The 16,682-nt window shown below is 43.4% G+C and overlaps 1 protein-coding gene across 1 annotated transcript; it reads right to left on the bottom strand.

Moving 5' to 3' along the window:
* Positions 1-217: 217 nt before the first annotated feature.
* On the bottom strand, positions 218-3,561 carry LOC122046016. Its single transcript, XM_042606492.1, has 2 exons — positions 2,438-3,561; positions 218-1,787 (listed from the first exon to the last, which is right to left on the bottom strand). The coding sequence occupies exons 1-2, from the start codon at positions 3,490-3,492 to the stop codon at positions 365-367; spliced, it is 2,478 nt and encodes an 825-aa protein (XP_042462426.1). The 5' UTR covers positions 3,493-3,561; the 3' UTR covers positions 218-364.
* Positions 3,562-16,682: the final 13,121 nt, after the last annotated feature.

Genomic DNA, 16,682 nt, shown 5'->3' with positions numbered 1-16,682 from the left:
GTTAAGAGTGAGTTGCAGCCGACACAAAGACTGGCACGGCCAAATAATGGGAAATGTCCTTATTCCACCAGACAAACGAAGTCACGTCAATGTAGGGAACACCACGATTCAGTGAATGCTAATCACAGAAGCAACATTTCACTCGCCCCTATCAGTTATTTGACATGTGATGTATAATACACATTCCTTTTGGGATATATATAATTAAGATGATATATTTAACATTTCACAAGCCAGCCAGATGATATATATAATTAAGATGCGACAAATAATTAATACTTATGGAGTACTGGAGAGTGGAGCAACACAATTAACACAAACTCTGACACATGATGCATGGTTAATTACGTACTTAATTGGAGATTTAATTTTCTGGTCCCTGATCAGTATTTGGATCCGTTTCTGGTCCCTGATCAGTATTTGGATCTTTTTCTGGTTGTTCAATACTTGGAGCCTTTTGATCTGGTTGTTGAGTATTTGGAGCCTTTGGATCAGCAGGTCGTTCAGTATTCGGAGCTTTTTCCGGTCGCTCAAGAATGCCGACATGGTACAGAAGAACCCAGAGATGCGTAATGAACTCCCCTCCGGAAGCAAGATGCTCTTTGTGAGCCTGAACATTGTTCGATGAAGCAAGGTACAGGATGTACTCTGCCCAAAACTCACTCAGCACTTTCCATATCTCCTCCTCTTTCTTAATTTCATCCACCAGCTGCTTCCCCTCCTCTTTCTTAATTTCATCCACCAGCTGCTTCCCCAGCTTTACTCCCATTCTTGCTGCTGTTTTACTATTCGATTCTTCGTCCGCCCCCTTCATCATCTTCTTCCACATCTCATTTTCGTCTACGGCGCCCTTCAACACCGCGTCCGTTTCACTGATCATCTCATCAAAAATGAGCTTCGCTTCGTTGCCGCGATCCGGCAGCAGGTCCGGCGCATACACCACTAGGTGCGCACAATAATTTGATAGCGTGGTGGCGACCTCCTTATAAGTTGATGTTGGCGAAGAAGGTTCATGAGTCTGCGATGATTTTTTTGTTTCACAGTAGCAAGTAGCGATGTGCCACACCAGAATAGTCTGAGTGCTAGTGGGGAGCTCGCAGGCCCAACCTAGCTCTTTTTTCTTGCCATTTCGCTCCAGTGACTTTTCACCGTTGGAGACCTGCACAGTTTGACTCTCGACTTTGCTTAGTCTAAGACAGTCCACGATCGTCGCCTTGACTGCTTCGGGCACTTTGATGGGTGCATGGGTCGGTCTGCATGACCTAGCCTGGATGGGGAAGTGCTGATAATGTCTGAGGAGCGAAAATTGGTCAACCTTCTCACGCACGGGCTGCAAGATCTTTGTCCTGAAGAAAAATTTGAGCGCCGTGTTGACTAAGTACGATTGCTGTAGCCATGGAAACTGCACGTAGATGATCAGCAAGGACACCTTGGTCCAGTCGGAGAGGACGTAGGTGGTTATTTCAGTGATCTCCATGATGAGGATCATGGCTACGAGGACATAGGTGATGTAAAAATCACTGTTCTTTTGGCAGAGAGAAGCAGTGGAGACGATGATCCAGCCGGTGGCGGCCATTAGCAATAGAGACAGGAGGTAGTTGCAGATGGGGAGTCCATAACCGAAGACAATTGGGTACTTGGAGAAGAAGAAGTCTTCTAAGAACCCCAACTCTGTCTTGATCACGCGAAACACCCTGCTCTTGTCATCCTTCGACTTTATCATGAGGTCTTGTAAGATCGATGCCTTAGATTCTTTGATTAATTCTTCATTAGGATTATCAAGAAACCTACATATATACGTGTGTGCGCAAATTAATGGATCAGATAATATTAATCAGGTTGAGAGCAAGCTACAAATTAAATTAATAAAACCATCAAAACCCATGTCAAACCTATATAAATGAAATAGATTAACATTAGCCTTCTATATGACAGTTAGTATTTTTTACTAATAAAACAATCTTTCTCTCTCTCTCTCTCTCTCTTTCTAAAATCTCTTGGGCATCCTCTCTGTTTAGTGCGCTGTCATCAACTGATAAAAACTTTCATAAAGTTTATCCTCATCGATCGAATATGCATCTGATAAAGAGAAGCTTAAAACGATAATGGAACATGCATATATTTATGATAATAATTAGCCTAAATTTATTTTTCTATCCTTATCATCAACTAGTAGCTAGCTAGCTAGTGTCATAGTTCTACTTTAATATAATATTCCAAAGTTGTGTCCTTGTCATAATTTTAATTTACCAGATGTTTAGATGGGTAAAACATGACATATTTAATCAAATAGAACGTAAACTAACAAAAGTAATAACCTACCGTACGTCCAGCTGAGATAAAACATAAGCCAACATGCGAGAGACAATATTATTATTCATGCAATATATTTAGAGAATGAGTAGTGATATATAAATTAATTAAATTGCAATTATACCTTCTTCTGAGCAGCTTCATCAAGGCGAAGGAGAGGCATATGTCTTTGAATCGGCCATCGAGGTCCATTTGGTGCCTGAGCAGGTCGCCTTGGCAGTCCCACAACTTGTCCAACGTGATCACTTTCTTATCGCTCGGAACCTTATGAGGCACCATCTGCATCTTATTCTCCTCCTTCAGCTCCATCCGAAACAAAATCCTGTCTTCTCCGCTGACGATGTATTTATGCCCTTGCTTGTAAACCGTATCAGCGGCATCACTCGTCATCGGCGGCTGATCGTCCTGATATCGCAGATAGTTGGAGACGGAGTAGATGGAATCCAGCCCGTAGGTGCGCTTGGCGGCCTCGAAGCTGAAGAACCTCTCCGCCGCCTTCAGTATGATCAACCCCCAAATGACCCACAGGTTGATGACGAAGCCCCGTGAGGTGCGGCCGTTAATTTGGGGGATGTCGCTGGTCACGTCCACCAGATTGTAGGTGAGCATGCCGATGAAGAGCAGCTTGACGGAGTTGGAGTCGTTGAGGGTGCATGCTTCGGCGATGCAGAAGAGGGTGCCCTGGGCGATCATCAGGATGGCCCCCCACACCACGTAGATCTTCTCCAAGGGCTTGGAGAGAAGGTAGAAGGTGGCTATGTTCATGAGCGGCCCGAGCATCTGAGCGAGAAGGTATTTGTGCGTTTTCTCGATGGTTGGGTTGGAGTGCCAAAGCCGGTTCTTGGTGGCGGCTATGAAGAAGGTGAGCGAGATCAGTAGCATGACGCCGCAGGTGATGCTTTCGCTCAACAGTCGCTGCGCTTTGAACGCATTTTCTAGAACTGTGACACTCGGCGTTGACGACCACGACCACGACGTCGAGTTCGACGACGAAGATGAGGACGACGACGATGACGAAGATGAGGATGATGACGACGAAGATGATGATGATGATGCCGAGGAGGAGGAGGAGGAGGAGGAGGACGAAGAGGACGACGATGATGCGGCAGAGGAGGAGGAGGACGACGACCCAGAGGACCGCGGGGATGGGAAACTTACGCCGAAGCCGGGAGTCGCCATGATCGGAGTTAACTGATCTTGCTCACATGTAGAAACTATATAATGGATCAGATGTGCATGGTACAGAGGGATGAAAGAGACAGGCGACAGCAGTGGCCCGACGCCCAAATAATGGAGCTGTTCATTATTCCAACAGATTATTATGCCACAAAATGATATTGCTGAAATTGATCCTGACCATTAATTTTTTAAAAGATATGTCTATTTTATCTGGATCCTCTTTTCTGTTTAGTCTCATTTCTTTCAAAAATAATTTTGACATTGCTTTCTTCCTCATTTTCTCTCCTATCTTTTATTTTATTTATTTTATTAGTTGCAATAGATGATAGTATTCTGCTTAATAAATAAGAAAATACTAATGATTGAATCTATAAAATTTCTCAATTCTGTCGTAAGCAACTCATACGTAAACCTATTCGATTTAAGTTTGGTCAGTAGACGTTGACGTTGACGTTGGCATTGGCACTTTGGCTGGGCAGGAGTGAGAATATGAGACTGTGAAATGATGAAATTAAATATAATTAATTACCCCTCGTAAACCAGGGAATTGGATTAATCAACCTCGTCGTATGAAATTACCCTCATAAAATTAAAATTGGAATTATACGAGAGGTGGGTTGATGGAATTCATAAGCTTCACACGCTGGCGCACTTCACCGGACGTTGACGTTGAATGAGTCTTAATATCACACTGTGATATTTAACCCAAAAAAGGAAAAAAAAAAAAAGAAACAGAAATAAAATTGCTGAGGCGAGCAGAGGACAAATCAATGACGCCGGCAGTAATTGACCGGAGATGACCATAAATGCTTCCACATGCCATATATTTGATTAAAAAAATAATATATAATATAAAATTCAGCTTTTTACCCGATGATAGAAAAATTATCAAATCATACCAAATTCCATTTTTACCCTATTACTATTCCAATCGAGTGCTATAATTTAAAAAAATATGACCAAAATTATCGCTCTTACTACAGTAGATCAAATTAATTTTTGAAGCTATTTATATTATAATCCGGAAAAATAAATAAATATATGGACTTATAGACCTCGGAATAACATTAAATCAGTTTCTATATATTTTTCTAATTCTCATAATTATATAAATACTTAAAATATCAATTTGACTTACTATATTGAGAGTAATTACTTTTTAACACAAATGTATTCAAAAAGTCTAATTTACATTCAAAAAATTATTGCTCTCACTATATTGAATTAAATTGATATTTGAGGATATGAATATAATCATAAAAACTAAACAAACTTGTTTAAATTAGTTTCACATCATTCCAAGCCCTCTAGGTCTATCAACCGATTTTGATCGAATGAACCTAAAGAGTTTCAGCCAAAATTGATTGATTATAGAAAGTTTGGAATAACATGTAAATCAGGTCCTATAAATTTATCCAGTCATTATGATTATATCAATACCCTCAAATATCAATTTGATCTAATATATTGAGAGTAGTGATTTTTTGAATATGAATTAGATTTTTCAAACACATTCATATTTAAAAAAATCATTGTTCTTAATATAATAAGTCAAATTAATATTTGAAGTATTTATATAATCAAAAGAATTAGATGAATACATAACACATTCATATTTGAAGTATTTGTAGCACTCGAATGAGAACAATAACATATAGGATTATACTCAATTTTATAGCAAATTATATTTCATTATTCTTTTTATAGAAATTTTCGGATACTCAATTTTCTATGATGGATATCTAATTCCAACTCTCGATCAGTGCTATGCTATCTATATAATTAGTCAGGCAATTTTAAAATGGGCGTGGTGGATGATGATTATACTTATTTAACACAATGATCAATTATTCCCCTTTGCATTTGGCTATGTAAAATACTAACCTCATGCTTGGCATGGAAAATATAATATGTTTCAATAAGATAATTATATGTTTAATCATTACATTAAGATTCCTATTATTGTCATTAATTAATTATCCTATTCCCATGAGTCATTCACGACGCAGACGTGTAAGAAAGCAAACTGACGAATAAACTTTTTTGATTCCAGTCAGTGATCAGCTGCTTTCCTTTCCTTTTGGACGTCCACGATAGCCACACACAAGGAAAATATCTACACTAACTGTTCGATTCTCGATGGTCTAATTCACTCACGACTCACTTCACCTAATTAATTAATTACTCTGTGAGCTTGCGTAGTTCATCTATTTCGCTTTCTTGACTCAGTCTAGCTATAGACAGATGCTGTTATATATAATAATATTTCTAAAAGTCTTTTGGCGTTTCCTGGACATGCTTTCTCATTCAGTTCACATACGGTGAATGGTGGTGACGAAGGTGATGTCTTAATTTACTCTAAAAGAAAGAAAGGAAAGTTGGTTTCTGAAGTTGCTTCATCATTGATGGGCAACAGACAACGGATATTAATATATTAAAACCTAGCTAGCTTGACTACTACTATTTGTCTTTGCTTATTATTGTTTTTGAATAACAGTATTAAATTAATTAGTTCATTTATATTATTGTGTGCATGGTTATAATTGTGGTTAGCTAGCTCACATGAGTGAGACTGTGAGAGACGACAAGACTAAGTTTGGCAGAAAATAAAAATGATTGGTATGGACGACATAAGGGATCGTACTGCAATCATAGAAGATGAGTAAAATGGATAGAATTCCGAGTATACAGAGAATTCCAGCTATCTAAATGAGAGAGCAGGAGCACTTAACAATAACAGAGACGGGGCTGCAGACCTTCCTTCGCCACCGACACTAACCCTCTGTTTGAATGAGGTGAGCGGATGTTCATTAACGGAAGGGGAAGAGAGTGAAATGGAGGGAAAGAGAAGGAAAGTAAAGTATTTATATTCTCCTTGTTTGGGAGGGAGGGAAGATTCATTAAAGTAACATATGTTATCATATGTTTGAGAGAAAAATGATAGTAATGAAGGTTAAATATATAAAGTTATAAAATTATCCTCACTTTTATTAAAGACTTACATATTCAAAAACCCAGTACATCTTGCGTACATTTGTTGGTTAAGATTTACGCATTCAAATAATTGTTACTCATTTGTTAAAGTCGGCATCGGTATCGTCGTCGGCGTCGGCGTCGATGTCGACATCGAAGTCAATGTCGATGTCGAAGTAGACGTTGACATCGAAGTCGGTGTCGCTGTCAAAGTCGGCGTCGGTGTCGAAGTCATCGGTTGCGTAAAAGTAGGTGTCTGCGTCAAAGTCGGAGTCGGTGTCGACATCAAAGTCGATGTTGACATCAAAGTCGGTGTCAGCATTAACGAAGTGTGAGCGTTGGGTGGAGCCAGTTGGGCAATGCGAGTGTTTTTCGTCTTGATGCAAAGAATCCCTAAAATAATAATTTTTAGAATTAATATAATGTCACGCCCCCAGAAGAGTCCCTGTCCGAGAAAATTTCGGCAGCATCTCCCCTGTACGGCGGACAATCAAAATTTTCTACAAGCACTAAATACTCAGCCACAGGCGGCTGGAATAATAACAGTAATGAAAATCAATCACCACGCAGTTTATATATATATATTCAGCCTCTGGCTGACACAACCACGCAGTAATAATACTCTGACTCGAAATCAACCCTACTCAACTACACTCGTAAAGCCCAAATCCGATTTTTTTCTTACCTCTTCTGCCGTTCAGGCAGGCATGTAGTAGAGTAAATCCAAATCATACGAAAAGTTCATCCAACGGAAAGATTCCATACAATATCCATATGTAAGTCCAAAACAAAACTAAAATAAAGTCTGATAGCGAAAAGCTAAAATGAAACAACTCAAAACCAAGTAGCGGACGTGCGATGGGGACTAGCGACTGGAACTCTCCTGACAGCATCAACCCGAAAATAACAACAATGGAGGCGGGGTGAGTCCAACACTCGGCAGTTGATATGCAAAGTAAAGAAATAACACCTAACACTAATCATGCGTACGGTCTCGATATAAGAAAGATATAAATATGCATCTGAAGTAAGCAGGAGAATCTTTGTCTATCCAGTCCCGAGTATAAGGTCAAAGCGGTCAGGAGGATAAGGAAATCTATGCATGTCAAACATAGGTATCAAACAATATGCAGATATAAATGCAAAACACAAACACAACAATAAATGCATCATGCATATGATGCCAATGATGCTGGTCACCCCTGACGCCATCGATCATCTCATACAAACGTGAGGCCGAGTGGGTAGGGCGGTGACAACCGTGCACTTGTCGTCACTACTCACGATGAGTGACCGAGTGGGCGGGATCTTGTCGAGTACACCTATCCTCCTACCCCAAATCATAGATGGGGGAGCTTAATGCTCTCAACTCCGGTACTCAAAGACGGGAGGAATCCCTGCCGACACGTTGTGTCACACTACCCATGAGCGGACCAACGGTGCCTAACAGAGTCCCTGCTGCAACACACTCAGCCTGAATCGACCACTAACCCATGAGTGGTGGTGTGTGCAGATCCATGTAACTGGCGATGTGCTCAGCAATAATGGAGCGGACTATCGCACAGCATGCAATCATGCAAATGATGCATGGCAATAACCATATAAACATCCTGACCTAATCCTTATATATAGAAATGTGCACCCTAGGTCAAAGAATCATATCAAATCAAGGTACACAGAAGGTATAAAAACCTAGGTCCTGAACATGGTCAAGCATGACATATCACTACCCCTATAAGCATATATAAACAGGTAAAATATACCTGAGATGCAAAACCAATCAATCAATCAAGCATGTAAGATTTGGGTAGTGATTAACCGAAAACAGATAAGAAACACAATTAATGCAGCATGTTAATTTAATTACTAAGCATATCAAATGACATAAGTCAAAAGTACCCGCCTCCAAATAAGAAATGTCCAATCCAACGTCGAGATACCGTCTCGCGTCAAAGTCCTGTGTTATCAAACAGATAATGTATTTAGCTATATAACTAAATAAAAATCTCCAAACCTATTTAATAACCTTATCCTTCCTTAGAAATGGAATTGATCCCATGTAACAAAACAAGCAATGGATTAAATTCAATACCAATCCAATTCTATACATAAACCTAATTCATCACATCACGTAGCAAAATTACTACATATGATCATGTAATCAAATCACACCTAAATTAATCCATTATCTACAACACGTATCAAATCCCTACACTTACCTCAATTCACAGTCGTGAACACTGATCTACTGCCAAAAGGAGTGGATGTTGGACCAAAGAGCAGCCCACACACCCAAATTCCCAGATCCACCTAAACAGCGCTATCTACTGCCATCATCGGATCGAAATGAAATCAAAAGGTCAACACCACAAACAAACCAGATATCCAAAGCAAATATTAGGGTCGAACAGCTACCTCAACGACCATTGCTAGGGCACGGCGACGGCGCTGGTTTTCCAGTGACCGGCGGCACCTCATGAGCGCAAGGAGAAAGAAAGGAGACTCGTCGGTGGTCGCTCAAGCGTCGCCGGCGCGTTCCTGATCTCAGCGGCGGAGAAGCTCGCGATCCAAGCTAGGGCAAAGGCAATAGGTCGGCTGCCGGCGTGATGCTCGGCTCAGGGAAGATCGCCGGCAATGAAGCGGTCGGCTAGGACACGACGTCGGCAGTGCTCGGCTAGGGCACGGCGTCGGCAGGGATCAAGCGCCGGCGAGGAAGAAACCGCCGGGGCCGGCGGTTAGGGCAAACCGGCGGGCTCGGGTGCGCGTGGGAAGGAATCGCCGCTCGAGAGGTTTCGGCGGGGTAGAGAAAAGAAAATTAAGAAATATAAAAGAATAAGGAAATGTAAATATAAATATTTCCTCGCTTAAACGGGGTAACCTAAACAGGCTTTTCCCGGGCCCCGTTTTTGTCCCCGTTAACTCGTCCGTACGAGCTCCGAAAAATTCCCGAAAAATGTCCAAAAATTCCGGAAAATTCCCTTATTCATATCCGCCTATTTCCGGTATTTTACATTCTCCCCCACTTATAAAAATTTGGTCCCCAAATTTCGTTATCTACCATCAGCAAGTACTAACAACAGATATAGAGTATAAATGCTGAACGGTAAATAAATTTCATACCTCAAGTGAAAAGATGGGGATATCGAGCTCGGATCGTATCCTCAAGCTCCCAAGTAGCCTCCTCGTCTGAATGATGCTGCCATCCGACTTTAACCAGCCGGATAGTCTTGTTCCGCAACTGACGCTCTTTCCGGTCGAGAATCCGTACCGGAACCTCCTCATAAGTAATGTCAGGCTGAACTGGAACTGGAATATCAGCCAGTACATGCGTCGGGTCGGGTACATATCTCCTCAGCATGGATACATGAAATACATCGTGCACGCCTGACAGGGACGGTGGTAGTGCCAGTCGGTAAGCTACTGCTCCGATCCTCTCCAGTATCTCGAAGGGACCAATGTACCGCGGAGCTAGCTTACCTCTGAGGCCAAATCTCTTCACCCCTTTCGTGGGTGAAACTCGCAGAAATACATGGTCGCCCACAGAGAACTCTAGTGGTCTGCGTCTCCGATCAGCATAACTCTTCTGACGATCCTGCGCCTCTGACATCCTCCGTCTGATAGTACGGACCAACTCTGCATCCTGCTGAACTCTATGAGGTCCCAACAACTGAGCCTCTCCAACCTCATCCCAAAGGACGGGTGTCCGACAAGGTCTACCATACAACGCCTCAAACGGTGCCATCTGGATAGCCGAATGAAAGCTGTTGTTGTAAGCAAACTCTACCAACGGCAGATGGTCCTCCCAACTGCCTCCGAAATTCATAACACATGACCTCAGCAGATCCTCTAAAGTCTGAATGGTCCGCTCTGACTATCCATCTGTCTGTAGATGGAAAGCTGTACTGAAACGGAGCTGTGTGCCCAAGGCCTGCTGCAGACTCTGCTAGAAACGAGACGTGAACCGTGGATCTCTATCCGAAATGATACTCAACGGAACACCATGTAGTTTGATAATCTCTCAATCGATCCAGGGAATCGGTCCTCCGAATCGCTAAGAAGTGCTGATTTGGTTAATCGATCAACGATTACCCAAATCGCGTCATGGCCTCGTCGTGTCCTCGGCAACCCTACCACAAGTAATGTGATCCCACTTCCACTCAGGAATAGGAATCCGCTGAAGTAACCTGCAGGTCTCGGTGTTCACCTTCACCTGACAAACAAGACATCTAGCTACGAAATCCGCGATGTCTTTCTTCATACCGCTCCACCAATAGGAACGCCTCAAGTCTCGATACATACGGGTTCCACTGGATGGATCACAAATCGAGAACGGTGTGCCTCAAGTAGCTCCTGTAAGACCGGATGAGACCGAGGTACGCATAATCGCCTCGAAGTATATGATACCCTCCTCGTCTCTGTAAACTCGGTCACGCCTGGAAGCTATCTCGATCGCTAATAAACCGCAAATGCCGATCATCGGCTGTGCCTCTGATCCTCGTCCGATCGACGATGAGCAACCATGGTAACCGTAATACCCCGGTCCCTCGCCTCAAGATCTAACTCAGAAACTCGAATCAAGTCAAGTCCGGTGGGAAGCCAAAGTCCCTCTGGACTTCCCGCTGAGCATCTGCAACCACATTAGCTTTCCCGTGGTAGCTAATGGTACAATCGTAGTCCTTCGGAACTCCATCCATCTCCTCCGTCGGAGATTAAGCTCCTTCGAGTGAAAATATATTTGAGACTCTTATGATCGGTGAGAATCTCAAATGTGATACCGTATAAATGATGACGCCAAAGCTTAAGAGCAAAGATGATGGCGGCTAACTCAAGTCATGAATCGGGTAGTTCTTCTCATGCTCCTTCACCGTCGAGAAGCATAAGAGACTACTCTGCCGCTGCATCAGAACAGCGCCCAAACCCCGTAGAGACGTCGGTGTAAAGTACAAACTCATCCTCTCCGTAGGTAGAACCAAAACTGGAGCCGACACTAATCTCCGGCTCAGAAAGCCGGTCTCGCAATCCTCGGACCATATAAACTTCACGCCTTTCCGGGTAAGACGTGTAGCATAGCAATACGCGAGAAGCCCTCGACAAAGCGTCGGTAATATCCGCCAATCCCGTAAAATATCTCTCGAATTGACTTGGTGCTCCCAACCGGTGATGCCCTCGATCTTCCGAGGATCAACTGAAATACCTGCTAGAAACCACGTGTCCAAGAAAACCAATCGAAGATAGCCGAATGCACACTTGCTGAACTTCGCGTACAGCTGATGCCGTCTAAGAATCTATGCAAAGATGATGTGCATGCTCCTCCTCGAGAGTAGACCAATATGTCATCAATGAAAACGATAACAAACTGATCCAGATACTCCAGAAAAATGCGGTTCATCAAGTCCATAAACACCGGAGCATTGGTAAGCCAAATGGCATTACCAAAACTCATAATGACCGATCCGCACGGAAAGTCGTCTTCGGATATCGTAATCTCGACTCTCGATGATATCCGGATCGCAGATCAATCTTAGAATACACCGAAGTACCTCGAGCTGATCAAACAAATCCTCAATCCGTGGTAATGGATATTTATTTATGACGCTGCCCGTAGTCAATACATAACCTCATGGTGCCGTCTTTCTTCTTGACAAATAACTGGAGAACCCCATGGTGAAACACTAGGGCGAATGAATCCTCTGCCTAAAAGCTCCCGGAGTTGAACCTTCACTCGTTCAACTCTTTTGGTGCCATACGATCACGGAGCTTTCGATGTCGGCCGGTTCCGGAATCACTCAATAGCGAACTCCACCGCCTCGAGGCAAACTGGCGACTCCGAAATACATCCGGGTATTCCTGACAAGAGGAACATCGGAGCTGCGAACTACTCATCGCCCTCGATCGATCAACGATAATGAAAACCATAACGGTAGTGAGACCTGCTGAATCGCGAAATAATCGAGATGTCGTCGTCGATGCCGGTGAAACTCCACGAGGGTTGGTTCGGAGGCGGAAGGTGACCACCCTCGTCAATCAACGGTAGCATGATATATTGACAACCAATCCATGCCAAGAATGATATCAAACTCGACCATCTCCAATACTAGAAGATCTACTGTAAGTATCATGTTGCCAAAGTCTAACGGGCAACCTCTGATCTCCTGGGTGACTTCTAAAGTATCACCGGACGGTAGGGAGACAGTCAATCGCCGCAACCTAACAGTAGATAATCTACCAATCTCCCGCATAAAAGTACGGGATATAAAAGAGTGCGAACTACCAGTATCAATCAAAATATCGCGAAGAATGCATAAATGGAAATCGTATCGCGGAAAAGCGATCCTCCACCCGAGCATCCTCTGGTAATAGCATGAACACGACCAGTCTGGCGGAGGAGGAGGTGGTAACACTGCCACGGAGGCGCTGCTGGACTATGTGCCGGATAAGGCGAGAGGATGGTGATCGATATCGGTGGGACCGAGTCCGACATCGCCCTTGAGTCGGATAATAAGGTCAAGCAAAACTGCGGGGTGCTACACCGAGTACTCTGTCCAAGCATGCCAAATCTTTGCTGCGGAGGAGCTGCCTCTTGTGTTGTGAAGATTGGGCTTTCGCCCTCCACGATATGCCTCGATCGACTAGACTGCCCTCTCGACTGACCCTCAGGCCGTGTCTGAGCTACCGACAATCTCGGCTCTGGTGCCGGCAAAGCAAACTGATCCCAGAGCAGTGGGGTGAGGTGATCTCGGATCCACATCAAACAATGAGTATCACCGAAGGTGGTTGCGGATTCTGAAAACCGGGAACGCCCCAAGAAGACCGCCGATTTACGAGGCCTACGTGACGCCTGAAGTACCGACCGACCGTCTGGATCGCCGAGGCTGTCCTGCCGTGTTCTGCTGGACTCCTCAAGTCTCGACCCAATGCTTTCTTTTCCCGTCCGAATATGTCGCCGAGCTAACTCTATCATCAAAGCTCGATTCAATGCATCAGAGTAAGATGAAATCCCTAATCCGGCAAGCTGTACATGCAGATAACCATCCAATCCCTGTATAAACTGCATCATGCGAGTTCTGTCCTCCGCAACTAACTCTGGACAAAACTGAGCCAACCGGAGGAATTCAGTATTATACTCGGTCACTGAGCGATTATTCTGCCTCAGACTCATAAAATCCTGTCGGCGAGCCATCTGATAGGACAGTGGAAAGAAACGGCTCTCAAAAGCCTCTCTGAACCTGGTCCATGTGACGTTGCGCTCACCAATGATAGAACGCTGAGTAACCCACCAGGCATTTGCTTCATCCCGTAAATGATAAGCAGCCAGCTCTGCTTTCTCCCACTCGGAGCAAGCCATATAGAAGAAAGTCTGCTCCATAGTCTCTATCCATGACAGAGCCATACTCGGATCGAGATCTCCGCGGAAAAGAGTGAAACGAGTCTTCATCGACTCGGCCAGTGCTGGAATCCTAGCTCGTGCAGCGACAATATCAGTGATCTGTGTCGGGACGGCTGCAGGAACTGATGGAAACACTGGAGCTGATACTACAGGTGGTACCGCGGAATAAACCGGAGGAGGAACTCCCGGTGCTGCTGTATATACCGGAGCATAAGCCGTCGGTGGTACTGCCTGGGGAATAAAAGTGGTGGCAACTGGAGGTACGGTAGGAAAAGGTACCGGATGTGGAGCAGCTGCTGCTACTGTAGGCACTGGGGGCACTGGTGTCACTGGTATAGGATACACAGTAGATCCAAGTGGTGGTGGCACTGAATACGTCGTAGGCTGCGCGGGAGCACCAATGGTACCCCTGATGGTACTGTAAACAGGGTAGGCGTGGATACCGTCGGTGTGGCCAAAGTAGATATCTCTACAGGAGCTATCGGGATTTGAGAGCCCGATGCTCCCGCTGCATCCTGAGTCTGTCCTTGACTGACAGGCTCACTAACAGTGGGCATCTCTGGCATATCCAGAGATCCCGTGGTCCTCCCACGTGGTCGTCCAGCACCACGTCTCGCAGCAATACGAGTAGATCGTCTCATATCTGTTAAATTAAATTACAGATATCAATACCAATATAACAAACATAAAATAACAACATACCTATTTGTCGTCTGGAGTCGCTGTCCAGTCCCCAATTTGACCTCAAAATTCGAACGTATATATCACGGAAATCCAAATAAATCCAAACGGAAATTGAAACATAACCATATCGAAAATCCGATAATGCCCGGTTTGACTCATGACACAGCTAACCCAAATATCCCGAATACCAACAATGTATCCGATAAATCTCGAACACCAAAAGGTATCATAACCGCTCGATACCAAATAATAAATTGGTATCGGCTAAATCCGAAAATCCAAAATACGAAACAAAAGATCGTGCGCTACGATACCACTAAACATCACGCCCCTGAAGAGTCTCGTCGAGAAAATTTGACATCTCCCTGTGGACAATCAAAATTTTCTACAAGCACTAAATACTCGGCCACAGGTAATAACAATAATGAAAATCAATCACCACGCAGTTTATATATATATTCACCTCTGGCAAACAGTAAAATAATACTCGACTCAAATCAACCCTACTCAACTACACTCGTAAAGCCCAAATCCGATTCCGTTCAGGCAAGCATGTAGTAGAGTAAATCCAAATCATACGAAAAGTTCATCCAACGGAAAGATTCCATACAATATCCATATGTAAGTCCAAAACAAAACTAAAATAAAGTTTGATAGCGAAAAGCTAAAATGAAACAACTCAAAAACCAGAGCGGAGTAGCACTACGTGCAGTGGGGACTAGCGAATCCCTCAGTTGATATGCAAAGTAAAGAAATAACAAATAACACTAATTATGCGTACAATCTCCTGATATAAGAAATATAAAATGCATCCGAAAGTAAGGAGAAACTGTACTATCCAGTCTGAGTATAAGAGTATAAGGTCGAAACCAAGGGATAAGAAAATCTGTATGCATGTCAAACATAGGTATCCAAACAATATGCAGCATATAAATGCAGCAACCACAAACACAAACAATAAATGCATCATGCATATGATGCCAATGATGCGTCCTGGTCACCCCTGACGCCAGTCGATCATCTCATACAAACGTGAGGCCGAGTGGGTAGGGCTGTGACAACCGTGCACTCTGTCGTCACTACTCCTGATGAGTGACCGAGTGGACGGGATGCTGTCGGAGTACACCTATCCTCCTACCCCAAATCATAGATGGGGGCGCGCAATGCTCTCAACTCCCGAGACGGGGAGGAATCCTGTCGGATAACACGTTGTGTCACACTACCCATGAGCGGACCAACGGTGCCTAGAGTCCCTGCTGCAACACACTCGGCTGAATCGACCACTAACCCATGAGTGGTGGTGTGTGCAGATCCATGTAACTGGCGATGTGCTCAGCAATAATGGAGCGGACTATCGCACAGCATGCAATCATGCAAATGATGCATGACAATAACCATATAAACATCCTGACCTAATCCATATATAAAGAAATGTGCACCCTAGGTCAAAGAATCATATCAAATCAAGGTACACAGAAGGTATAAAAACCTAGGTCCTGAACATGGTCAAGCATGGCATATCACTACCCCTATAAGCATGTATAAACAGGTAAAAATATACCTGAGATGCAAAACCAATCAATCAATCAAGCATGTAAGATTTGGGTAGTGATTAACCGAAAACAGATAAGAAACACAATTAATGCAACATGTTAATTTAATTACTAAGCATATCAAATGACATAAGTCAATAGTACCCGCCTCCAAATAAGAAATATCCAATCCAACGTCGAGATACCGTCTCGCGTCAAAGTCCTGTGTTATCAAACAGATAATGTATTTAGCTATATAACTAAATAAAAATCTCCAAACCTATTTAATAACCTTATCCTTCCTTAGAAATGGAATTGATCCCATGTAACAAAACAAGCAATGGATTAAATTCAATACCAATCCAATTCTATACATAAACCTAATTCATCACATCACGTAGCAAAATTACTACATATGATCATGTAATCAAATCACACCTAAATTAATCCATTATCTACAACACGTATCAAATCCCTACACTTACCTCAATTCACAGTCGTGAACACTGATCTACTGCCAAAAGGAGTGGATGCTGGACCAAAGAGCAGCCCACACACCCAAATTCCCAGATCCACCTAAACAGCGCTATCTACTGCCATCATCGGATCGAAAT

This window comes from Zingiber officinale, chromosome 1B (genome assembly GCF_018446385.1).
Source record: "Zingiber officinale cultivar Zhangliang chromosome 1B, Zo_v1.1, whole genome shotgun sequence".
Taxonomy (NCBI): domain Eukaryota; kingdom Viridiplantae; phylum Streptophyta; class Magnoliopsida; order Zingiberales; family Zingiberaceae; genus Zingiber; species Zingiber officinale.
The sequence above is the reverse complement of the archived record's forward strand: the minus strand, read 5'-3'. Positions and strand labels throughout refer to the sequence as shown.

Excerpts from the sequence above, each read along its gene's own strand:
- LOC122046016 (XM_042606492.1), bottom strand. The coding sequence starts at position 3,492 with ATGGCGACTCCCGGCTTCGGCGTAAGTTTCCCATCCCCGCGGTCCTCT. Across the intron at positions 1,788-2,437 it reads ATGAAGCTGCTCAGAAGAAG|GTTTCTTGATAATCCTAATG; the intron begins GTATAATTGCAA and ends GTATATATGTAG.